The sequence below is a fragment of the Somniosus microcephalus genome, chromosome 16 (genome assembly GCF_052327205.1).
Source record: "Somniosus microcephalus isolate GS21.2 chromosome 16, FLI_Smic_1.0, whole genome shotgun sequence".
In the NCBI taxonomy this organism is placed as follows: domain Eukaryota; kingdom Metazoa; phylum Chordata; class Chondrichthyes; order Squaliformes; family Somniosidae; genus Somniosus; species Somniosus microcephalus.
Genome location: NC_141002.1, coordinates 91,299,512 through 91,325,418, shown reverse-complemented (window position 1 = coordinate 91,325,418; position 25,907 = coordinate 91,299,512). Strand labels below are relative to the sequence as shown.

Here is a 25,907-nt window from a genome sequence, read left to right as displayed (position 1 = left end):
AGTAAAAATATAGCTACAAGTTGATGCTATAAGATTAGAGAGCTGGCATTTAAAGCTAAGTGCATTACCTGCCCCCTTTTCAGACGCTGCCGGCTGCGCCTCTGTCGCCTGCTTCGCAATGCCAGGCTGAGAAGCGATTTCTTCCCGCCCCAACTCTGCTTCGATCATGGCCGTAATACCTCGAACCAGGTCCAGAAGACAACCGAATGCTACAGACATGGCATAGCCGTCGGGAATAGCAGGAGGCTCCACCTTGTCCAGCAATTCTAGGCTAAAACGTAGTTCAATTTATTAAATGAACCATTAAAAAAAAAAAATCATGTCCATTTAGAACACCATCAGGCAAGATTCTATAACATACACAAATTGGTAAAATTGCAGTACTGATTAATTCCATAGTCACTTAAAACTCATTCATGTTTTGAATATTAGCAACGTCCCTAGATTTAGCAATAGGCATAAAGTAAAAACAATATAGCACACACTAAATTAAATCGGGTTAATTTCATTACAGGTGCTTAGTTGAAAACAAAGAAAACTATAGTCAAGGTACACTGAAATTATTAAGTTTCAGAAGTCAGAAACTCAAACATTTACAATATTGATGCAATTTGGCACAAAGATAGTGGTTTCGTTTTCTTTGGTCAATTTTCTCCCCATCTATTCAGAGGTAGTGACTCTTGCTGGGGTACAATTCAATGAATGCAGACAGGCTTCCAGTAGCTCACCCACGTGACCACTTTTCATACCAGTCTAGACAGTGAATATTGGCAACTGGGCCCAATTCCTGCCCTCACCAGGTGTCCACAAGTACTGTGAAAATGTTTTAAATGAAAACGAATAGGCTTGCATCATAAAAGTTTAAAATTACATTCGGTTTCCATATAGCTTGATCTTTCCTGCATTACAACATGCCAAATTTGATGTCTGTCAATGCCTATAATGTGCCATATTTTCATCAGGTACCAAAATACCAAAGGGCACAAAACCGTACCAAGTAGGCTCCTTACACTTTAAAAATCACCCTCAAACCACACAATCTACAGGATTAGACTAAGGAATATAGATTCTTAAAGATGTAGGCGCTTCAGACTTGGTATATAGCCCTGAGCTGCCTCAATAGATTTCTCCACACCAACTGACCAGAGAGCCATTAAAAAAAAACTTCTTTACGAACACGTAGCCACTGATTTTCTGCCAAATTACATCACGCTTGGATTTGGTTAAATAACCAGTATGGTGAAATCCTTCAAACAAAATCATTGAAAATGATATAGTGTGATTGAAATTTTTTATTGTAGATTTAAAAGTTTGAATAAATAAGGTTTTAAGTTTGCCTTCCCGCACAGTAATTTTTTTCTTATTCTGTGGCCTTCCAACGCAACGCACCATTCCCTGACAAGATGGATGACCAGCCAAGTTTTTTCCACCCCTTTGACAATACCTTTCTGGAATCAGTGTCACCACATTCCCCCCCCAATGAAATGTTTGTAGTTCAAAGCCTTTGGGTGCCAGTACAGGACTAAATTTGCACTCACTAGGCTGCTTTGGAAGTGCCTTGTACAGAGATATTTAGAATTGGAATCCATGTGCCTCTGTATTCAAAAGCCGGCTGTGGAGTAAGTCCCACCGTGGCACTCATCCCTGCCCCGTTCTGCGCTGCGGTGGGGCCACCAACTCCGCTTGTGCCTGCAGGAACAGCAAGAGTTAACTTTAATACATCGAACAGGCACAACAAAAGCAAACTTACTCCAAAATGGACCGCAAGATCAACATTCTGAACGCATTATCTGTACTATCATTAATCTCCTGCCCGGAATAATACACTTACTTGCCTGAAGTCTGTGCATAGGTTTAAATTTCCTAAATTGTGAGCAGCAACTTTGATTGTAGAAATTGCTTCTTTGGAATATAGATGAAACTATTGCATTCCATTCACAAAAAAATCTACAAATTATGAATAAATTGTGTTTTCCTACAGAGAATGTTTCTTGACATTTGTTGAACACACTAGCCCCGATTTTAACCTAAGCCAGGTGGGTTCAGGTCAGACGCCCATTTTAGATGCTATCCCATTTTACTCTCAATTAAAGTCAATAGAGCTTAAAGTCAGGCGGGGTTTTTAAAAAATTCGTATTATGGGATGTGGGCATTGCTGGTAAGGCCAGCATTTATTGCCCATCCCTAATTGCCCTCGAGAAGGTGCTGGTGAGCCGCTTTCTTGAACCGCTGCAGTCCGTGTGGTGACGGTGCTCCCACAGTGCTGTTAGGGAGGGAGTTCCAGGATTTTGACCCAGCGACGAGGAAGGAACGGGTGACCAAGCCGCAAACCTGACCCGCCCGGCGGAAACGATGAGATCGGGGCTACTGAGCGTTAACTGCGCCACCTATTGATATATCCCCAATAGGTAATTACAATCCAGTGATAAGGAATTAGAAGAGAAAAATCAGATGGTCAAACTCTGTAGCAGCTGTGCTGGCCGGCAGAATGGGGAATTAGGTGAAATGGATGCGGAGGACAGATACTGTTTTTTTTTGTCTGTATCTGGGGCAAGATTTTGTCGCTTGGTCAGAAGAAGAACAGCAACCTTGCATTTACATAGCACCTTTCACGTAGTAAAACATCCCCAGGCGTTTCATAGGAGTGTTAAACAAAATTTGACACCGAGCAACACAAGGAGATATTAGGGCAGCTGACCAAAGCTTGGTCAAAGAGGTAGGTTTTAAGGAGAGTCTTAAAGGAGGAAAGAGAGGTAGAGAGGCGAAGAGGTTTAGGGAGGGAACTCCAGATTTTAGGGCCTACAGCTGAAGGCAAGGCCACCAATGGTTGAGCGATTAAAATCGGGGATGCTCAAGAGGCCAGAATTAGAGGTGCGCAGATATCACGGAGGGTTGTGGGGCTGGAGGACAGTAAAAAGCAATGAAAGAAAGGAAAAAAAGAAATTCAGAGATACCATTTTCTGATGCTCGGCAAAACTTTAAAGAGCAGCAAATATGGAGAAGAAACTAGACTTGATAATCCATACGGAGGTGTCTCTTTCAAACTGTACATGACCCATGTACTTCGTCCCGCCTCCCAAGATCATGCCATATGCATGTTTATCAATTAAATTACCAAGGCAACCCCTATCTTTTTTTTTATTCGTTTATGGGACGTGGGCGTCGCTGGCAAGGCCTGCATTTATTGCCTATCCCTAGTTGCCCTTGAGAAGGTGGTGGTGAGCCGCCTTCTTCAACTGCTGCAGTCCATGTGGTGAAGGTGCTCCCACAGTGCTGTTAGGGAGGGGGTTCTAGGATTTTGACCCAGCAACGATGAAGGATCGGCGATATACTTCTAACTCAGGGTGGTGTGTGACTTGGAGGGGAACTTGGAGGTGGTGGTGTTCCCATGCACCTGCTGTCCTTGTCCTTCTAGGTGGTAGAGGTCGCGGGTTTGGGAGGTGCTGCCGAAGAAGCCTTGGCGAGTTTGCACATGGTTGTTGGCATACACATTTTGAAAGTTTCTGCATATCACCAAATGCTTGTTAAAGGTGCAAAATTTTAAGCACCTCTAAAAGCAGTGATTAACAGACAATACACAATGCACTATATTGCAATTTCTGGGGAGTGTAAAAGTGGTACCTCAGATCTGAGCAGTAAGTTTTCAAACTAAATTCCCATCTCATCCTGAAGGAAGATACTTGTGCACTTAGTCGTGTCTTTAATCCTCCCAGCTGCAAAGATACTGTTCAGAGGCAGCCTGGGAAGATATTTTGTGCGCAGTGGTCCCCAGTGGTGACAGGTCATGAAGTCCACTGTCTTCCCAATGATGAATTCCAATCATATTTAGGATATCACTGCAATAGAACTTCATGCTGCTACCACAGTGGAGCTTTCCACAGAGCTGTGTGTACAGATCTGCAATGTGTTAACTAAAAATATTATGTCCAAACAATTCTGGAAATCTCTGAAAGACCGAGCTGTGAAGTTTTGCACGAACGTTTAGTTGGCATATATTTTTGAGCACTATTTATTAACAGCCTCAAAATGGAAATATTTAGGACTCTCCCAGATGATGGTTTTGGTATTTGAAAATTGTATTACAGTACAGTTAATGGGAACACTGTGAATAGGACCATTCATTTAAAGGGAGCATTTTCTCATTTCTTTCCCATTCACTCTGCGGTGTTTGCATAACAGAACGAGTGGATAAGGAGCAAATTGTGCTGGCATTGGATGGATTCCCACTAACAAGCTTCTACAGATTGGCAGTGACTAACTGAATGCTCTGATTCATTACCCCAGCACAAAGTGGTACAACATTGCAGTTAACTGTATGTTTAGTGTTTGACCATTTCTATCTTGGCATCACTGAAATCAACCCAACTCATTTAAATTAGTCTTTATCTAATACATATATCTACTGTTCAGGCACCAAGGGCACGTCAACAGTATTAGGGCCATGTCACAAGAACTGGACGGAAATAGTTAAATCTACATGGAATCCAATATTCATGCCTATACCAACTGAATAATTGGCTTAATAGAAGTTTTACTGAAATCATGACCTATATCAGCCCAGCTCTATTTTTTCCATCAGATATGCAGTGACAATTCTAAATATCTACCAGTCTGGTAATGGTCAACAGCTGTGTAAAGTTCCCACAAAATACCCTGATAAAGCGTCTAGCCTCGAAGCCTCTCATTACATTCCTGCTGCTCAATGTTTGATCCAAGATCTCTAAACAGAGACTCCAAAATTAAGTGCCACACAATAAATCTTGTATGAAATGTCACTCGTCCAAAGATGGTGGTTACAGAAATGTTGAGTGCACAGAACAGTCTTTATTTTAACTAGTGTCCATCTTATGTAATATTCTGAATTGGAAAATTCAAGATTACGTTCAATACTGGATCTCTGCAATAAATGGACAATGACTGATTTGTAATTAGCCAAACTTCTAAGATTACATCAGTATTTTGAATATTGTATTACATAAATACAGTCAGAAGATGATAATGGCAAAAGGCTTCCATTGACAGAAAGTAGAACCAGGTCAATCAAACATTACATATCCAAAACCACTTCGTTGCCCAGAGTGTGGTGAGAATGTGGAAATCGCGATCACAAGGGAGGGAGGAAGGAATAGAAGGATATGTTGATAGGGTTAGATGAAGGAGGGTGGGAGGAAGCTTGTGTGGAGCATAAACACCGGCATGGACCTGTTGGGCCGAATGGCCTGTTTCTGTGCTGTAAATACTTTGTAAAAGATATTCTAAACGAACCAACCAGTGAAACGCCACAGAAAAGATATCCATACCAGTCTGCGTATTTGCAATTGGGTTGTTTCCAGTGCTGGGAGTAATAAAGAGCGATTGTATGAAGGATCCCAGTGCATTCACAATATCCCTGAAGACCTTTGTGGAGTGCGGTTTCATATCATATGACTGGCAGAAAGACCTGTAGGTGCAAGCAAACACAATTCTGGCCTCAAATACTGTGGGACTCAACCAAACTCCAAGTCTGAAAATTATGTTAACAAGATATCCAGTACCTATAGTGCTGCTGTGTAAGTACAAAAAAATTCACAATTCAGTGATCTAATGCTAGATAACTAGACGTCTCAATCAAAAACAAGTGGAAATGCACAACTGTGTTGTATGTTACAGCATTTTGAAATCATACCAAAGTTAGTGCCATTACTTTAATCTTTTGTCCCTTAATTTACCGCTTTTCGTTTCCACATAGGCTCTTGTGACACCACAGATCTTTCGAGTGCAGCAACCACACTATTTCAAGATCAGGCCAACAGACAATCGTCCTTTCCCTTCAGTCATTTCAAAGTGGCAAGAAAACTAACAATTCAACTGATAAACGAGGACAGCCATATCAAAACGGACTAATGCTCCACAATTTTACTCATTTATTAGTCAGTGACAAAAGATTTTAACAAAAGCTGCTCATTTGCCCGTTTTTATATATTCAGAAAGGGAAAACAACAATCTAACGTCAACAAAGACGGTTTTGGGGTTAAATAACTACAAGTCTAAATGGACCATAAACTTCAGCTATGCACGGTCAAAAAATAGAAGTTTAAGCCATTCATAGGGACATTCTTTACAAGCAACGTCATTAAAGTAAGCTATTTAATCTTTGCATTTAAGTACGAAACGTCAAACAGATCACTTAGAAAACGTTACGGGATGATTACCGTAGCAGCTGAGGTTGTATACAAAGTCTGTGAATGCATTCCACAGCAACTGCTCGAAGCCACTGTGGTTTATCACCATCCAAAAACTTCACCAGCAAAGACAAAAAGATCTCACATTCGGTTACCTGGCAAACATAAACGTGTAACATTAGGAACACAAAACTGAAAATGCAAAGCAATATTAAAATGGTCGCTATGTCATCAAGCAGTTTGGGTAAACTTTTTTTTGACTATATATTAGACAGAATTTCGTTACTCAAAGAATGATAAATGTTTGGATTAATCTGCTAGGTGGGTGGGTGGGTAAGAAAGACAAAAAACCTCAAGGGCATTCAAAATGCAGCTGCAGTGCGAGAGTTAGGGTATTATCGTGGTAAGAATATTGATGGCCTGAGTGGCCAGTTCTCAACCCCCACTTTTCTTTTGTGCCAGTGTGTTGTCTATTGAGCTCAAATTGAAGGATTAAAGATTGTGACATTTTTGCCGATTTCTCAGGAGCACATCTGTAGCTGGTAACCAGGACTTTCATTATGCAGTAAAGAACACAAAGTCAAAACCTGAATTACCAAGAAGCAATGTAGTCCTGAAGACGGCATAACTAGGATCGACACATTGTCACAGTGCACTGCTATACTTTACAGCTAATCACGCAACAGGACAAAAAAATTCTGACGAAAGGTCATCGGCCACTTGCCAGCCATGAGCTTATCGTGGATGACTGCATTGGCATTGTGGCCCAGACGGAAACTTGGCTGAGGGGTGATGACACCTTTCCCTTAAATAAAGCCTCCTCACCTGACTATATCTTTCACCACTTGCCACTCTCAGACCGCCGTGGTGGCGGTGTGGCTCTCATCACCAAATCACACCTTGGTCCGTCCCCCTACTCATCTGGCACTTTCTCCTCCATTGAGCATTTCACCTTATTCCACCCCTCTCACCTCTCATTTAAAATTCTCATTAAATACCGCCCACCCAAGTACCATAAAAATTTTATTACCAAGATATCTTCATTGCTTTCCTCCCTCAGCCTCTGCACCGAACGACTTCTCATCCTCGGTGATTTCAACCTCCATCTCAATTCATCATCCTGAGTTCACTAGCCTCCTATCGTCCCTTAATCTCTCCCTCCATGTAAACTCCCCAACCCATATTCATGGCTACCCCCTCGACCTTGCCGTCTCGCGTGGTCTCGCTACTCCCATCATGTCAATCACAGATAAGGCCATCTCTGACCACTTCCTCGTATCGCTCTCCACCCACATCCCCCTTCCCCCACCCAACCCTACTTCCTTCTGTGTCCGCCCCTGGAAAATATTCTCTTAGAACTGCACTTATGAAATCCCAACTGTCCAGCCTTTGGCCCTCCATTCACCACAACATTTCTGCAGCTACCGATCTGCTCAACCACACCCTCACCACCACCTTTGACACCCTAGTCCCTATTAAAACAATTACTCTTTCTCACTCTGGCATTTAGAAACATAGAAGATAGGAGCAGGAGTAGGCCATTCGGCCCCGCCATTCAATGAGATCATGGCTGATCATCCAAACTCAGTACTTGGAGATATTACATCTAGTTCCCTCGTCTAGATCATTAATATATATTGTGAATAGCTGGGGTCCTAGGACCGATCCCTGCGGTACCCCACTAGTCACTGCCTGCCACTCGGAAAAAGACCCGTTTATTCCAACTCTCTGCTTCCTGTCTGCCAACCAGTTCTCTAACCAAGTCAGTGCCTTGCCCCCAATCCCATGTGCCTTAACTTTACACGCTAATCTCTTATGCGGGATCTTATCGAAAGCCTCAAAGTCCAAATACACATCCACTGGTTCTCCCTTATCTATTCTACCAGTTACATCCTCAAAAAATTCCAGTAGTCAAGCACGATTTACCTTTTGTAAATCCATGTTGACTTTGTCCGATCCTGTCACTGTTTTCCAAGTGCTCTGCTATTACATCTTTTATAATGGACTCCAGCATTTTCCCCACTACCGATGTCAGGCTGACCGGTCTATAATTCCCCGTTTTCTCTCTACCACCTTTTTTGAACAGTGGGGTAACATTAGCTACACTCCAATCAATGGGAACTGTTCCAGAGTCTATAGAATTTTGGAAGATGACCAGCAATGCATCTACTATTTCTAGGACCACTTCCTTAAGTACCCTAGGATGTAGATTATGTTGCCACCTCCCAAATCCGATATGGCTCTCATCTTTGCTCCCTTAAGTCCAAGGGACGCAGACTTGAACAGATATAGCGGACAACTGGTTTAGCTATTCACCACCAGATCTGGCTGGACCACATAAAGCATTATCGGGTCCTGCTCTCGTCTGCCAAAATTGCTCACTATTCCAGGATCATTCTGGAATGCAAAGATAAACCCCGGCTTCTATTCTCCACTGATAACTCTCTTCCTTGTCTCCTCCACCCTCACCTCCGACAAGTGTGAGGAGCTCCTGGACTTCTTTGTCTCCAAGACTGAGACCATCTGTTCAGGCCACTTCCCTTCCTTCCCCTAGCCCACTGGGCCAAACTTCCTCTAAGGTTCCCCCCTGCCCTAGCCCTGAACTCTCATCTTTTTCCATTTTCTCTCCGATCTCCCCTCATGACCTCTCCGCACTCATCTTGTCCATGAGGCTCACTTCCTGCTCCCTCGGCCCTATTCCCACCAAACTGATCACCCAACTTCCATTTCTGGCTCCCATGTTAGCGGACATTGTTAACAGTTCTCTCTCCTCAGGTACTGTCCCCCTCTCCCTTAAATCTGCTATCATCATCCCTCTCCTCAAAAAAAACAACCCTTGACCCCTCCGTCCTTGCAAACTACCGCCCCCATCTCCAACCTCCCTGAATGTGTTGCCACCTCCCAAATCCGCGCCCATCTTTGAATGGATCCAATCAGGTTTCCGTCCCGCAACAGTACGGAAACAGCTCTCAAAAGTCACAAATGACATCCTTTGTGACTGTGACAAAGGTGAACTATCCCTCCTCGTCCTTCTTGACTTGTCTGCAGCCTTTGACATGGTTGACCACTCCATCCTTCTCCAACACCTCTCCACCTCGTCCAGCTGGGCAGGACAGCACTCGACTGGTTCCATTCTTATCTATCTAATGGTAGCCAGAGAATCACCTGCAACGGCTTCTCTTCCCACTCCCGCATCGTTACCTCTGGTGTCCCCCAAGGCTCTATCCTTGGCCCCCTCCTATTTCTCATCTACATGCTGCCCCTTGGCGACATCATCCGAAAGCACAGCGTCAGTTTTCACATGTACGCTAATGACACCCAGCTCTACCTCGCTACCTCTTCTCTCGACCGCTCCACGGTGTCTAAATTGTCAGACTGCTTGTCCAATATCCAGTACTGGATGAGTAGAAATTTTCTCCTATTAAATATTGGGAAGACCGAAGTCATTGTTTTCCGTACCCGCCACAAACTCCGTTCCCTAGCCACTGACAACGCCCCCCCCCCCCCCCAACCCCAATCTGTCTGAGGCTGAACCACACTGTTCGCAACCTTGGTGTCATATTTGACACTGAAATGAGCTTCCGACCACATATCCGCGGCATAACTAAGACCACCTATTTCCACCTCCGTAACATCGCCCGTCTCCGCCCTTGCCTCGGTTCATCTGCTGCTGAAATCCTCATCCATGCCTTTGTTACCTCTAGACTTGACTATTCCAACACACTCCTGGCCGGCCTCCCACATTCTACCCTATGTAAATTTGAGGTAATCCAAAACTCGGCTGCCCATGTCCTAACTCGCACCAAGTCCCGTTCACCCATCACCCCTGTGCTCACTGACCTACACTGGCTCCTGGTTAAGCAACGCCTCGATTTCAAAATTCTCATCCTTGTTTTCAAATCCCTCCACGGCCTCACCCCTCCCGCCCCACAATCCGCGCCCCCCCCCCCACCCGAGATATCTGCGCACCTCTAATTCTGCCCTCTTGAGCATCCCTGATTTTAATCACTTAACCATTGGTGGCTGTACATTCAGCTGCTGAGGCCCTAAGCTCTGGAATTCCCTCCCTAAACCTGTCCACCTCGCTACCTCTCTTTCCTCCTTCAAGACGCTCCTTAAAACCCACCTCTTTCACCAAGCTTTTGGTCACCTGCCCTAATTTCTCCTTATATGGCTCGGTGTTAAATGTTATGTCTTATAGCACTCCTGTGAAGCGCCTTGGGACGTTTTACTACGTTAAAGGTGCTATATAAATGCAAGTTGCTGTTGGTGACCTGAAACGCTGACTCTGCTTCTCTCTCCACAGATGCTGCCTGACCTGCTGAGTATTTAAAGAATTATCTGTTTTTATTTTAGGACAAAAAACGTTTCTGGGGTCCAAGGGATACGTTTGATACAAATTTTCTTCGTGTCAGTGGAAGCTCCATTACGGTCAGGTGAATCTGCTACCCGTCTTCCTGTGGCTCACTGGATAAAGGTTGATTTATATTTATAAATATAAACAATTTTCAACTGGTTGGTGAGTTGGTAACTAGAGGCCATCAAGTTAAGCTCATCACCAGAAAATCAAAGGGAGAGGTAGGGAGAGATTTTTTTTTTTTTTTTTTTTTTTTTAAAGTGAGGGTTGCTGGGACATGGAATGGCCACCCAGGAATAGCTGGGGGGAAAGCAGAATCCGTAATCGGTTTTGAAAGGGAAGGGGATACATATCTGACAAAAAAGTACTTCAAAGGGGCAGGAGCAGAGGAATGGGATTAGGTGGAGAGCTCTTTCAAAGAGCCAGCATGGGCACGACAGGGCAAATGGCCTCCTTCTGTGCTGTAAAACTCTATCTCTATGTATTAGTGCGTTGTCCAAACCGGTAAGGCCACAGATTCAATCCCTGGTTTTTGCGGAGGTCGTTAACTCCACCAAGGCACCACAATTGGCCTGTATGCCACGGGGGTGGGAGAGGGAGAGAAACCAATCACGGTTCCTCCTCCTGATCACTCTTTAATGATCCCCGTTAGAAAGTGCACTTGTGCCTATGGCAGAAACCGGTTTTGTCTCAGCTCTCTTGTTCCAACAGTTGAACAACCTGCCAACACTCGCTGCACCAAGGTTTTGCACATTTTCAGTGAATATATCTGTGTGGTGGTATGATAGTGGCACAGATCTTAATTCATACGGGAGTAAGAAAGAACGTAAAATATTTGCAATCCGCTCTTATTACTTCACAGAACAGGCTACATAATGAAAGTTTCCTATTATTTAAATTGAAGCATTAAATAAAAGTGTCTGAAAGAATGGTTTCTTTTCTGCACACTTTTAAGCCTTATAATGATTCCCACACAAAAATGTCCCTACATCATGTTTCTCCAACCTGCAACCTCACCCTTTCCATGTGACTGGCTCCTGTACTTGCATTGGCCAGTCTGTTGGGAACTGTTATTTACGGGACTATACAAACCATTGAACCCAAATAAACGATAGTCCACTACAACAACTTGTATTTATATAGCGCCTTTAACGTAGTAAAACGTCCCACACGAATATCATAAGAGTGCTAAAAGACAAAAAAAAAAATTGACACTGAGCCACATAAGGAGAAATTAGGGCATGTGAGGGGTAGGTTTTAAGGAGCGTCTTAAAGGAGGAAAGAGAGGTAGAGAGGCGGAGAGGTTTAGGGAGGGAATTCCAGAGCTTAGGGCCTGGGCAGCTGAACGTACAGCCACCAATGGTTTAGTGATTAAAATCAGGGCTGCTAAAAAAGGGCAGAATTAGAGAAGCGCAGATATCTGCGGGGGGGGGGTTCTGGGGCTGGAGGAGATTACAGAGATAGGGAGGGGTGAGGCCATGGAGGGATTTGAAAACAAGGATGAGAATTTTAAAAATCGAGGTGTTGCTTAACCGGGAGCCAATGTAGGTCAGCGAGCACAGGGGTGATGGGTGAACGGGACTTGGTGCGAGTTAGGACACGGGCAGCCGAGTTTTGGATGGCCTCAAGTTTACCTAGGGTAGAATGTGGGAGGCCGGCCAAGAGTGCGTTGGAATAGTCAAGTCTAGAGGTATACAGAGAGAAAATGTTAATGTAAAATTTAAACCATTCACAATACAGTGAACTTTAAACAGGAAGTCAGAAGTAAACAACAGTGCAGTATAACAGAAGCACGCTCCAATGATCGACATGAGGATGGTCAAATATTTATAGCATCACAAAAGTCAACTGGTTAACCATTAATTGAGCATGAATAGATCTATTTACAATTTTATTATTACGCCACTTTAGCGGAACTTGTAAAGTGTGCCTAAAAGACATTCTTAGCCAAATGATGGCTGTAACGGTGGAAATACTGATGTTGTATCCCAACAGCCTAGAGACTTTCAAGGATCCATTTTCTTTAGCATATGAATATAGGTTTAAACACAATATTAGCACAAACTTTCTTGAAAAAGCTTCTTAATCCAACACTTAAATAAGCAGGAAATAAATCTTATCCTCTTACCAAAAGACTATAGAAGTGCTTGATTAAAACAGACACCACTCGCAGAAGACGCATACAGATGGGAAAGTACGGTTTCTCAACGGGAGTTGGGGAAGATGGAGTATTTGTACCCTGTCTGAATTTGATATTGGGAGAAAACAGCTTGATCACCAAGGGGCACACCCTTTCTTTCAGAAGGAAACTGAACTCTTGGTGCTGTAGAGAAAGGGGGAAAAAAAAAAACACAAAAGCAAGCGTCAAATAATGCAAGCTGGCATTATCAGAACAAAATTCAAGTACCATTGCGGCAATGCTAAAGCAGAATTACCACCGATTAGGGAAGTCCTGTTTGCCTACAGAACAGTCATTGCACTTCAAAAATAATCCGTTGTAGGAAGTGTTTTGGAGTGGCAAGGTGCTATATAATGCACGTATATTATATTGAATCAATGACAATAATTACAAATATCTGTGGGAACATCTTTGTTTCTATTATGAAGTAACATTTTGAGATTTTTATTTAAAACATTGCTGTATGAAGAATAGTTAGTGCTGCCAACAATAGAATTCCTGTTGGAGACACAGGCAAGGAATTACCCAGTCACCCTACCTATGGGATTTCCCGCAATCCTGGAAGCTATTGAAACGGCTACTGAGATTCTTAAAGGAAATATAAACTCCATCACAAAGTCTTGAAATGATGCTGTGAGATATTATGTACTTCAGTGCAGCACTAAGGGAGTGCTCCATTGTCAGACGATGCCATCTTGAGATGTTAAACTGAGGCCCTGTTTGTCTGTTCAGGTGGTTTCAAAAGATATCATGGCACTATCTGAAGAGTAGGGAGCTAGCCCGGTGGTCTGGCCAGCATTGCTCCCTCAACCAATACCACCACAACAGATTAATTAGTCATTTATCTCATTGTTTGAGAGATCTGGCTGCATGCCGCATTTGCCTACATAATAAGTGACTGCACTTGGAAAAACAACTGATTGGCTGTAAAGTACTTTGGGACTTCCTGAGGGTGTAAAAGCACTATATAAACGTAAGTTAATTATTTTTCTTTTAATGTTTAACACATTCATCTGAAATTCCTCTACTATTTTAAGAGGCATAAACCCATTTACTTGAAACAGGTTAATTCTTCCCCTAAAAGAGAGAGGAGGGGAATTTAAAACAAATGTGTTAAGAGTTCACGCGCTAATATCCTATGGCGCAACTTCAGGACCATAGTTCCCTCGAGAAGGCCAACAACCATTTTGATGCAATACTTGCATCATTGCTTAAAGGACTGAGGAAATAAAAAGACAAAGAGTAGGTGCGGTGGAAAGGTGGGACAAGCAGAGTGATAACCAGCAAAAAGGGAGATATAGAAACAGAGAAAATACATAGAAAGCACAAGATAGAAAAGAAAACAGCAGGAAGAAGCAAAGGTCAAGAAGAGAGGCCAATGTGAAAGTTGGAAATCATAGAAATTTACGGCACAGGAGGCCGCCATTCGGCCCATCGTGTCTGTACCGGCCGGAAAAGAGCTATCGCAGCCTAATCCCACTTTCCAGCTCTTGGTCCGTAGCCCTGTGGGTTACGGCACTTCAAGTGCATATCCAAGTACTTTTTAAATGTGATGAGGGTTTCTGCCTCGACCACCCTTTCAGGCAGTGAGTTCCAGACCCCCAATCACCCTCTGGGTGAAAAAAGTTCTCCTCAACTCCCCTCTAATCCTTCTACCAATTACTTTAAATCTATGCCCCCTGGTTATTGACTGCTCTGCTAAGGGAAATAGATCCTTCCTAGCCACTCTATCTAGGCCCTCATAATTTTATGCACCTCAATTAAGTCTCCCCTCAGCCTCCTCTGCACCAAAGAAAACAACCCCAGCCTATCCGATCTTTCCTCACAGCTAAAATCCTCCAGTCCTGGCAACAGAGTCATAGCGGCACAGGAGGCCGCCATTCGGCCCATCGAGTCCGCGCCCGCTCTTTGTCGAGCAATCCAGTCAGTCCCATTCCCCCGCTCTATCCCCGCAGCCCTGAAAGTTTATTTCCCTCAAGTGCCTATCCATCCTGGAAATGTTGTAAAATCAGATATTTAGAAACAAATGAATGTGCAAAAAAAGGATGGGAACAATTTGTCAATGCAGTTGCACGACTATTATACATTAAAGAAAAGGAAAACACTTGGCTTTATGGGAGATAAATCATGGCCTAGTTGAACTTTAAAAAATAATGGTAATTCATCAGGGCTTGGTATTGTATGAATAAATACTAGCTTGGCCTCCCAGGACAGTAAATTTATTATGAATTTTTCTTTTGGTTTGTATATGATTACAAAAATTGAGGTCTTTTGAACTGGTCCTGAAACCACACTATGGAAAGGGTCTACTTCATGTATGTACACATTACCCGCCAACAAAACACTTCACCCAAATTGTTCCACAGAAGACAATGAGGATACAAACAAATTCAAACAACAAGTAAACGGTGTCTCTGGTGGGGGAATCCAGAACAAGGCAGCACAATCTTAAAATTGGAGCTAGGCCAGTTAGGAGTGAAATCGGGAAGCCATTTTTCCACTCAAAGGGCAGCGGAAACCTGGATCTCTCTCCCCCAGAAAGTTGTGGATGCTGAGTCCATTGAAATTTTCCAAGACAGATTTTTGTTAGGTAAGGGTGTCAAGGGATATGGCGCCAAGGTGAGTAAATGGAGTTGAGGCACAGATCACCCGTGATATAATAGAATAGCAGATTAGGCTCGCGGAGCTGAATGGCCTACTCTTGTTCCTATAATCAATCGAGATATTTTTAATTCCTACACAAAGAATATTGCTGCCTCAGATATGGTGAACGCTTAATAGAAATATTAAATAAACCGCACCATGAGAGCAGGTTGCCCCTGGTTCCGGCCGCCGATAGCAGTGCGTGCAACGTAAAGTCAGCTTCAGTGTGCTGGAGGCATACACTGTCACTAATAAAATGCTGCACATTTAGTTTGCAAATCTGTTTTTATAGTTCTCTACAAACTAACCAAGCCACGGGCAAATATTTTCTAGGTACATTTAACATTACCAGTTGAATAACCCGTCAAAAGGCAGAAATTAACAGGTCAGCAAAATATAATCATTGCGCCCTAATGAAATTATAGTGGTTGTTTTATGTATTGCTAGAAAATGAATAAATGTTTGAGGTAGAGAAGGTCATTGACAGTACTTCAAACTAAAATGTTCCTCATTAGCTTATGCGGTGTTCAGTTAGGCCTACAGAATGACTCAAGTTGGTACTCTGTATTAATAGGGCTGTCTGCCTCCATCAATCTCATATTGTCTCTGAAGCCAGCCAGCTCCCTGCAGGAACCTCTTCCTAACTGCAGGCTACGATATCCTGGGGCAGGATGAACCAGACAGCAAACTTGCCAGTAGATTCTGTCCCCTGCTATTGGCAGATAAATGATAAGATCAAAGGTCACAGCACGGTGAAGTTAAAGACTTAACAGATGTCAAAGCGTCAAATCAAACGGTCAGATTTTAACTGATATTTAGGTAACACTTTAGCTTTCTACAAAATGAGGTTCACGAGCTCGCTCACGGTTTAGTGGTTAAATGCACTGCAAGACATGGTATTCAGCCTAGCTTCAATTCCTGGACGGTGCTGAGTTTGCTGATCTCACCCTCCTGGCACAAAGTACTGTACAGGAAACTATCCACCGGCAAAATTCAGGAGTCGATTCAGATAACTTTTCGTTGCTTTTTTTCTCCATTCCTGGCTCTGCAAGCGTCTAGCTGAAGCTGTTGCTTAGCTACAGAGACGCTTGCAAGCTGCGCCGACTGTTTTGAAGCTGTTGCTAAGCAACAGGGTTTGTTGCTAGATACGGAGCTCAGAAGCTCCGTATGTTTTAACATTAGCGCTGGTTTCTCCGGCAGTGTTGATCGACCGGCACCAGCTCGGTCCCGTCAGTGCCGGATACCAGAAAGTTTCCTGTACTAATCCATGTCCAGAGAATCAGTCTCTTTAACAAAGGCAGGGTAACTCAAAACATTTTTAAATGTCGTATCACAAACACTTTACTTGTAAAAACACTCGTGGAAAGTCGTTCAGAACAGACTCGAGAAGCTCCAATCCAAAGGTGCGGGTCATTTCCGTCATTCCAACCAGCCAGTACGGAGCATCTGCATTTACCAACTGGCACAAGTCCTGGGAAAATTCAATAAATTAGATAGATAAGGTCAAAGGAGAGTTCCTGCAATACTCTCATACTCAGAATAAAACCATATCAGCATTGATAACAAGAGAGAGATATATCCTTGAAGAATTAACAGCTTTTTTTCCCCTGTCCAATTTGGTCAATGTGAATATCGTTATTTAAAAAGTGCCAGTGACCTAATTGAGGAAACTGGATTGGAAGAGTTACTGAGCTGAATTAACATTGAAAATGAAACATCATTGAAACACCCCAGGTAACGACTTTACCTCCACAGATGTTGATTCAGCTCCGTCAGTGTCAGGCTCAGTTTCCCCAATGAGGCCACTGGCACAATCCATTTAAACGCAGATATTAAAAAAATACAAAAAGGAAAAAAAAAAACAAAAGAGGATACGAAAGTTAATCAAACTGACTGTTTTAGGACCAAACCTGATGAAATTCACTGACTGATACAAAATACTCTGCAAGGTGCACTCTACCTGGAAGAGCATGAATGCATCTTTTGCGCATGGTCTCAGTGTACTGATTGTTCTTCTGTTGCTATTTCCTTGGACGACAGGAGGTTGACTGTCACCGCCTGGAATAAACGGAGTTGAAGTCAGAACGCTTGTGGGATTTAAACAATGCTTTTTTTCTCCCTCCAGGGATTTACATCACTATCTCTGTTCAATGTCTAATAATTCATTCAATATTGTTTTCAGGAAATAAGTTGCCGATTTGAGAGAGTGTGTAGTCAGACTTGCTGTAATAAAATTTATCACTGAAGAAACAATTGTGAGGAGGGGAAGAAGGTGGACTATAAGGACCCCATGTCTTCTCCAGCATTGAGATTTACTGTGTTTCTAAATAGCAGGCAAAGCATTGGTATAATTTCCAAAGATTAAAGGCAAGTGCTCTGGGTAACGGCTTAGCGGGTAAATGCATTGTGTTATGGTACTGAACCATACATACCAGGGAAGTCCTAGGTTCCGTCGCTGATATGTATGAAGCCAAGTGATGGGAGCTGAAATAAATGCGAGAACAGTACAACTGGCAGTGCTTCCAAGCCAGGGAGAGAAGACTCAGCCAGCGATCCTTGTTGCCAATTGTTATCCAGCAACTCACGTTAAGAAGTATATGTGGATATCAGGTGAGAACGTGAGCGGGCTGGGCTCTGATGGCCCCTATGGCAAAATAGCTTGCTGACACTAAGGCCGAGGCTTTCTGTCCCCCGCCAACGTTTCGGCAGAACTGGGCAGTCGGGGCGGAGGCAGAAAGGTGCTGGGGTGTATGTGCTCCGTTGTATTCCTACACGGCTGTGCACCTTCATTCCATTTCCAGCACCAGGCCCTTTGGCTTGAAATGTAAACAATATGCAATTATGGCACCTGCTACATATCTTAGCTTTGCATACTGTTTACATATGATGTAAGGGTCACCTGTTTGGTCGAGGCTTCCAGAGTTCAACCGTTGGTGGAAGAGGTAGAAACATTGGCAGCCTGGGCATGTTCACGGAGCGCTGCCTTGCAAAAGCCCCATGAGAAATATAGGGTCCTGTAACAAAACGGTCCTGTTTCTCCGGCAGCTTGGAGGTTGCTGGACTCCCCAGGCTATGGTGGACCCCCTGAAACTTGCTGCATCGCAACTCTGCTCTCTTTTCAATGGGACTCGTGTCTTTAGTAAGACAATGAGTATCCAGACTGGATTCAACTAAGGATAACGTGCATCTCCATGGTGTGCAGAAGTGTTGCACCCCAATCAACAGAGAAGGGGGGCATAGAAAGCCTAGTCCTCACTGTCTTAGCCTAATGCATTACGAATGGAGACTGCACAGGTTGCTGAGGAGCTGCTGACACTCGTAGAACATCATATCAGCACGAGTTACCACCTTCAGGAAAAGCAGGGGAGAAAATGCAAAAGAAAAAACTCAACAAAATAGAAGATTGTCCCTTGGATGGTATTCCCACCGAGATCTTTTGGAAACAATACATATTTGATTCTAGAAATAAATTCATCACAACATTTGTTATTGTTTCTGCCTATTGAACCCCAGCTCCGAACGCAAATGGAACAACATTTAACCATTTCACGGGAGGCAGAATAGCTTGTTTAGAAACACAGTTCTTCACTTCTATAAACTGAGCAATTCCAGACCAGGTAGAGCATACTTTAGGCCATCGTAAAATAACACTACGGAACTGGAATAGGCTCAAATACGAACCCAACCATGTCTGTGTAGTAAGTTAGAGATACATCTCATAGCAATTGTGTTTGCCCCCAAAGTAATTGTACAATATCTTGTACTGTTGCTCAGGTCACTTGCACTAAATATTTTATTGGATGTTGGTTAGAATGTACTGGAAAAAGTTAGAGATGTAATAGTTTTAAGCAAGTAGAGGCAGGAAAAAGGGGGGGTGGGGAGGAAAGAACAAAAGGGAAGGTCTGTGATAGGGTAGAAAGCAGGAGTGATTAAACAACAAAAGGAAGGATTTCCCTGCCTCTGTACTTGCTTAAAACCTGCTACATCTCTAACTTTTTCCAGTTTTGACGAAAGGTCATCATTAGCTCCGTTTCTCTCCACAGACGCTGCCTGACCCGCTGAGTATTTCCAGCATTTTCTGCTTTTATTTCAGATTTCCAGCATCCGCAGTCGTTTGCTTTTGTATTGATGCACGCTTGGCTTGGTTTTATTTGCTAATGACATCATCACCCTCTCCAGAGCGGTTAATTCCGCAACTAAAAGATCACCAGCAATCAAAAGAATTGGATAGTGGCCAAAAAATACCTTCGGTGCTCAGATAACCAAAACAATAACTTGGCAAGAAAGTCTTCTCAATGTTTCCCTGCCTTCCCCTGGAATTTCTTAAAAGTCAAAAACACTGCTAGCTTGCAGGCGAACTGTATACTCAGTGCTGAAGGCATGGAATACAGGATTCAATGGCTAGCACTCTGCAATTACTTGTCTTTTTTGGGCAACGTAACTTCCCCAAAAGTTACCTCATTTATATGAAGGTTGGTTGGCTGGTTGAGGGTATAAATAACTTCTGCACGTAAGGTTTAAATTACATTTTTGGCCTTTGGAAATTCCAGATATTAAAGGGAAGACTCACGTTCTTGCAAACCTTCTCTGAAGTATCTCGAATGATTAAGCACAAGGAAGGCTAAAACTTAATGCGAGCAATGTTAAATAAGGTAGAACTACTAGTGAATGAATGTCTAGTGAAAAGCATTCTACTGATATGGCATAAGATTATACCTGCCATACATTTTTCTCTGCAGTAAACTTGCATTTTAACGTAGCAATTCATACATTGGGTCTGTAAAGGTTTAGCATCAAGATTTATCTACACAATTTGATTTTGTATACAGTGAACAACAAATTTGGAACTCTTCAACTTAATTCGGACAGTGAAGCTAAATTTATTTTTCATGGGCTGTGCTATTTGTAGTTTACCAGCAACATCCTTGGAGACATACGCCCAACCAACAGCATCCATTTTACATGTAGGAAATATGTGGCAACCATTTTGTAACAGAGGAGTGCACAGTCCTGCTGATGCAGACGTTTACCATTTCCGTTCGCGTATCTAAATTGAGTACATTTTTCCTGCGAGAATCCTTGCAAATTGATACATGGCGCATGCATTTATAATGTACAAATACTTTAACTCACCTTTATATTGTTCATCTTCAGCGTCCATTCTCTCAAAGACAACTGTAACCACTTGTCGTACTGTAGCTGCTGCGGTGTTGTTGGTGATATTGTCTTTGGTAAAATGTAGCCGAAAGCAGAGTACAATTGCCTGAAAAAAATTGGAAAGAGAAACTTTTGAGAGTACAAAGGAAAAGTTAGTCTGCAAGGATATAAAAACTATTGCAATAAATAGCGGCATTACTGGCAGACAATCAAAAAATGACATTCAACTTTCTACACAAGTGGCATTTAAGAACGTTCATTATTTCAGGAATTCTCTTATAAAATACTACTCAAAATCAGGAATTTATACAGAAAGTTTATTTGGAAAGTTGAAAAGTTTGTGTTGCCACCCCCTAAAACAAACAAAAAGTAATTGCGAACAAGTTTCTACTGGCTAATGTTTGGGCGAGTGGACGTACTAAAGGATTTATGTATGGAATTAGGAGTATTAGGTTAAGGAAAAACATTAAAAAGAACTGGCAACCCCAAAACACTTAGATGGATTGAGCAACTATAATTGACATTTCAGAGCCATTGGAATAAAAAAGACCATAAATGCTAGAAATCTGAAAAATAAACAGAAAATGCAAGAAATCATAGAATAGAATAGTACAGCACAGGAGGCCATTCAGCCCATCGAGTCTGTGCCAGCTCTTCCGAAGAGCAATCCACTAAGTCCCACTCCCCCGCTCTTTCCCCACATCCCTGCAATTTTTTTCTCCTTCGAGTATTTATCCAATTTGCTTTTGAAGGCTACGACTGAATCTGTATCCACCATCCTGTCGGGAAATGCATTCCAAATCCTAGCCACTCGTTGCGTAAAAAACGTCTTCCCTCATGTTGCTTCTGGTTCTTTTGTCAATCACCTTAAATCTGTGCCCTCTGGTTATCACGATAGCAAAATACTGCGGATGCTGGAAATCCGAAATAACAACAGAAAATGCTGGAAAAACTCAGCAGGCCAGGCAACATCTGTGGAGAGAGAAATAGAGTCAAGGTTTCGAGTCAAACTCTTTGTCAAAGAGTTTGACTCGAAACGTTGACTCTATTTCTCTCTCCACGGATGTTGCCTGGCTTGCTGAGTTTTTCCAGCATTTTCTGTTGTTCCCTCTGGTTATCATGTGAGTCAGTATCTGAAAGAAAATGATGCATCATGTATGACCCTTCATCAGAAGACCTAAAGTGTTACGGCACCACTCTTCTTTCAGGTGGCGACTGATTTCTTGTGTGTACATCTTCACCTTTCATTTCTAAGTCTACAAAATTGGGCAGAGAGCGCGACATTTGCCATTAAAACTATTAATGAGCAAGTTGATTGGAAAGCATTGACTGGCGAAGATGGAAATCAACTGCCATCAAATGTGATTATTCCAATAGCAGATAAAGAACAATGAATACCTAAACACCCCACAGAAAATAAATGTGGCTAGAGAGGGTTATGGAAATCACTCAATGTAGTCAAAATTGCTGCAGAAGGAACACATCGTATTCAAACACCAGAACAAACTAAAGTGCTCATTTAATTTAACATAATGACACTTTAAATTTAACACATTAGAAGCTTAAATCCATATACATTAATGAGGTCAGTTTGTTTAAAATCTAATGAAATCAGGAGGCACAGCGGGTTAGACACTCACATTTCAGCTTTCGTGTCTGGGTTCGCATCTAGCTCCAAATGATGGGAAAGATGCGGTCTCCTCTACATTGGGGAGACCAAACGCAGATTGGGTGACTGCTTTGCGGAACACCTCCGTTCAGTCCGTAAGGGGGACCCCAAGCTTCTGGTCGCCTGTCATTTTAATTCACCGCCCCATTCCCACTCAGACCTCACCGTCCTTGGCCTCTTGCATTGTTCCACGGAAGCTCAACGTAAACTCGAGGAACAGCACCTCATCTTCCGATTAGGCACTTTGCAGCCTTCTGGACTCAATATCGAGTTCAACAATTTCAGTTCATAACCTCGGCCCTATTACATTTTTACTTATATTTTTTATCCACACCTTTGTTTTGACCCTTTCACCCCCCCCTTTTTTCTCTCTCTCCCACACGGCAGCTGTCTCCCATTCTGCCAGCGCTTTTCACACCTAATCTGGAGCCGTCTTTTGTCTCCACTAGTCCTATCACCATCTCGTCTCGTTTTGAATACCTCTTAATGTCTCCTCTTCTCTTTTGTTCTCTCCCAGCCTGGCCTCTTAATCTATTTCATTCCCTGTGCCTCTTTAGTCTTGATAAAGGGTTTTGACCCGAAACGTTGACTCCAATTTCTCTCCACGGATGTTGCCTGGCCTGCTGAGTTTTTCCAGCATTTTCTGTTGTTATTTCAGCAGCATCAATCTAGTCGCTAGTGGGCTTGGCCTACTGAACACAAAGCTGTCCCGAACTTGCCATCCAGAGAGGCCAATGATTAGTGTGGCAAATGGAAAAAAGATGTCACACGAATGCGGGAGTTTGAAGCGGAGGGAGATTGTTAGTGTAAAGTAGAAGGAGCTTTAGTCTGCATCTGGCTGTGTTATACCTGACCTGGGAATGTTTGATGCCGACACTGGGTGTTTGAAATGGGAAGCGTTCCATTTCCCTGCACTAATATTCCCTAACCTTGATGACAACACAAAGCATTTTAATTTTAAAAAATAAAGAAAGGAACTAACGGTGAAAAATTGTCCCTATTCTAATGTAGCGACAAGCCAGTAACATTTTTCAAGCTGTTTTAGTCTGAACTTTCATTAACACGCATTAATTGTAAGCTTTCAAGGGATGAGTAAAGGAAATTGTGTCAAGTATGGTTAAAACTCTCAATTGGTTTTGAAGTTATAAGATCTTTTCTGGCAGTACCCTCCTATTTTCAAAAGAAACTATGTGAAGAGAGCGCACACGTTTGAATGTGGTTATAAATCTGATGACGAGATCAGCTTGACGGCATCATGTAACGGTGTACTAATGCAGGAGACAGGGCATGCCTGTGGTTCCTCTGTGACATCCTGACCTCTGCCATGCTGCTTGGTGTGAGGATTTGCAGAAGCAAAGTACTTCCCCAGAGGAAAAGATTTGAGGCAGCTGGCTGGATCACATCAAGCACCATCAGGTCCCACTCTCCTCTGCCAAAACCACCCGCAACTCCAGGATTACCTTGGAAAGCAAAGATAAACCCCAACTTCTTTTGTCCATGACCAATCTGTCTCCTGAAATCCCTCTCCTCTGCTCCAATAACGAGCGAGGAGCTCAGCGACTACTTGGTCACCAAGGTTGAGACTATGGGTTTAGCTGCACCGGTTGTGTCTCCCCATCTCTTTGCCCACCAAGCCAAATCTTCCCCCTGCCCTAGCCCTGAACCCACGTCTTTCTCTAGTTTCTCTTCTGTCTCCCCTCGTGCTTTCTGCCAGCTCATCTTGGCCGCGAGACCGACCTGCTCCCTTGGCCTCGCTCCCACTAAATTTCTGAACATCCAACTTCCTTTCCTGGTCCCCATGCTACCCGACATTGCAAATGGTTCCCCCTCCTCGGGTACTTTCCCCCCTTCCTTTCAAAATTGCAACCACCTTCCTCAAAAAATCTACCCTCGACCCCTCCGTCTTTGCAAACTACCGTCCCATCTTCAACCACCCTTCCCTCTCCAAAGTTCTTGAATGTGTTGGCGCCTCCAGATCTGTGCCAGTCTTTCCTGCAGCTCCATGTTTGAATCTCCCCAATCAGGGTTCCGGCCCTGCCACAGCACTGAAACAATCCTAATCTAGTCACAAATGACATCCTGTGTGACTCTGCCCATGGTGCATTTTTGCTTCTCAACCTCTCTGCAGCCTTTGACACGGTGACAACAGCATCCTCCTTCAACACCTCTTCGCTATTGTCCAGCTCAGTGGGACTGCCTTGCCTGGTTCCACTCTTCTCAGCAATGGCTTCTTTTCCCACCGCTGCATCATTACCCCAAGATCTATCCTTGCCCCCCTCTTATTCCTCATTCACATGCTACTCTATGGCAACATCATCCAAAGACATGGGAGTCAGCTTCCACTTGTACGCTGATGACACCCAACACTACCTCTCCAACACCTCTCTTAATATTTCCACTGCCTCTATGCAGTCAGACTGATTGTCTAACATCTAGTCTTGGATGAGCTGAAACCATCCTCTTCAGTCCACGCCACGAACTCTGCATCCTCGTTACTGATTCCAACCACTCCCCCGGTCACATGCTCAGGTTGAACCAGACTGTTCCCAACCTTGGTGTCCTATTCCACCCCATTCCTATTCCTTCACTGGCTCACCCTTCATTTTTGTTTGATTACACCTCTGTGAAGCCCCTTTATTCTACACTAAAGGCACTATATAAATGCAAGCTGCTGTCATCGCTTGGCATCCTGCTCCAGAATACGTACCCTCGCAGTCAGGGAATGATGCAAGGTGTTGGGGAAGGGAGAGAAACATAAGTGAGAGCAAAATCATCAAAAAAAAAGTACAGCACCTATATTATTAAGGTGAAAATTTAGTTCTCTCAGTCAATATCCTTTCTTACTCCCACCTCTACCTGAGTGGGGAAGAAAATGAAAGTATTTTATAGAAAATAGTAAACAAACTTTGTTAATTAACAGAATACAGGAAACTTTGTGATATCCGGCACCGACGGGATCGAGCTGTTGCTGTCCCATTAAAACTGCCGGACAAACCAGCGCTAATGTTGAAACATACGGAGATTTTGAGCTTTGTATCTGGCAACAAACCCTGTTGCTTAGCAACAGCTTCTAAACAGTCGGCCGTACCTTGCAAGTGTCTCTGTAGCTTAGCAACAGCTTCAGCGAGACCTTGCAGAGCCTGACTGGTGAAAAAAAAGCAACGAAAAGAAAAAAAACCCTAACGAAACGGCTCCTGATTTTTTGCCGGTGGCTCGAGCATTCCGGACAGTTAACCTCCGGATAAACCAAAGTTTCCTGTACACCCTTCTCTTCCACTTCCCTTTGACACAATCCCAATGACTTGTAGCTACTGCAAGAATTTTCATTGGCAAATATTAGGTTGAGAATGTGGAAAAGGCTCTAACAAAGACAAATGGGATCATGGAGTACTCCCATTGAAGCACTGATTATAAAAGCCAGGACATCGTGTAGAATTTGTGTAAAATATTGGTTAGGCCTCAGTTGGAGAATTGCCTGCAATTCTGGGCACCCCATTATTGGAAGGATAGTAGAGCCAAGGAAAAGGGACAGTAAAGATTCACTAAAATGTTACTAGGAATAGGTTATGAAAAAAAGCTGAAAATATGTTTCCACCCCTACCCCCCAATGTTCCCCCTAATTTGTTTTTGGGTGCGTGGCCCCTTTAAGGCATGTGCATTGTTTGCTGGTGCCGGGCTGCGCGGGACCAACAAACAGCTGCGCGGCTGCGAGGGAATGCTGCCCCCTGCACTGTAATGGAG

The 25,907-nt window shown here is 43.2% G+C and overlaps 1 protein-coding gene across 3 annotated transcripts in view; it reads right to left on the bottom strand.

Moving 5' to 3' along the window:
• Positions 1-25,907, bottom strand: part of mon2 (MON2 homolog, regulator of endosome-to-Golgi trafficking) — a 158,666-nt gene that overhangs the window by 73,987 nt on the left and 58,772 nt on the right. For 2 of the 3 annotated variants that reach the window (XM_086009423.1, XM_086009424.1), the window contains exons 5-12: positions 20,474-20,603; positions 17,301-17,398; positions 16,686-16,811; positions 12,647-12,841; positions 6,192-6,316; positions 5,301-5,440; positions 1,539-1,689; positions 69-271 (exon numbers count right to left, since the gene is read on the bottom strand). In XM_086009423.1, coding sequence (XP_085865549.1) covers positions 69-271; positions 1,539-1,689; positions 5,301-5,440; positions 6,192-6,316; positions 12,647-12,841; positions 16,686-16,811; positions 17,301-17,398; positions 20,474-20,603 — 1,168 coding nt within the window. Of the gene's footprint in view, positions 1-68; positions 272-1,538; positions 1,690-5,300; positions 5,441-6,191; positions 6,317-12,646; positions 12,842-16,685; positions 16,812-17,300; positions 17,399-20,473; positions 20,604-25,907 lie in introns of those variants that run through there. The other variant, XM_086009425.1, reaches the window with a different exon arrangement.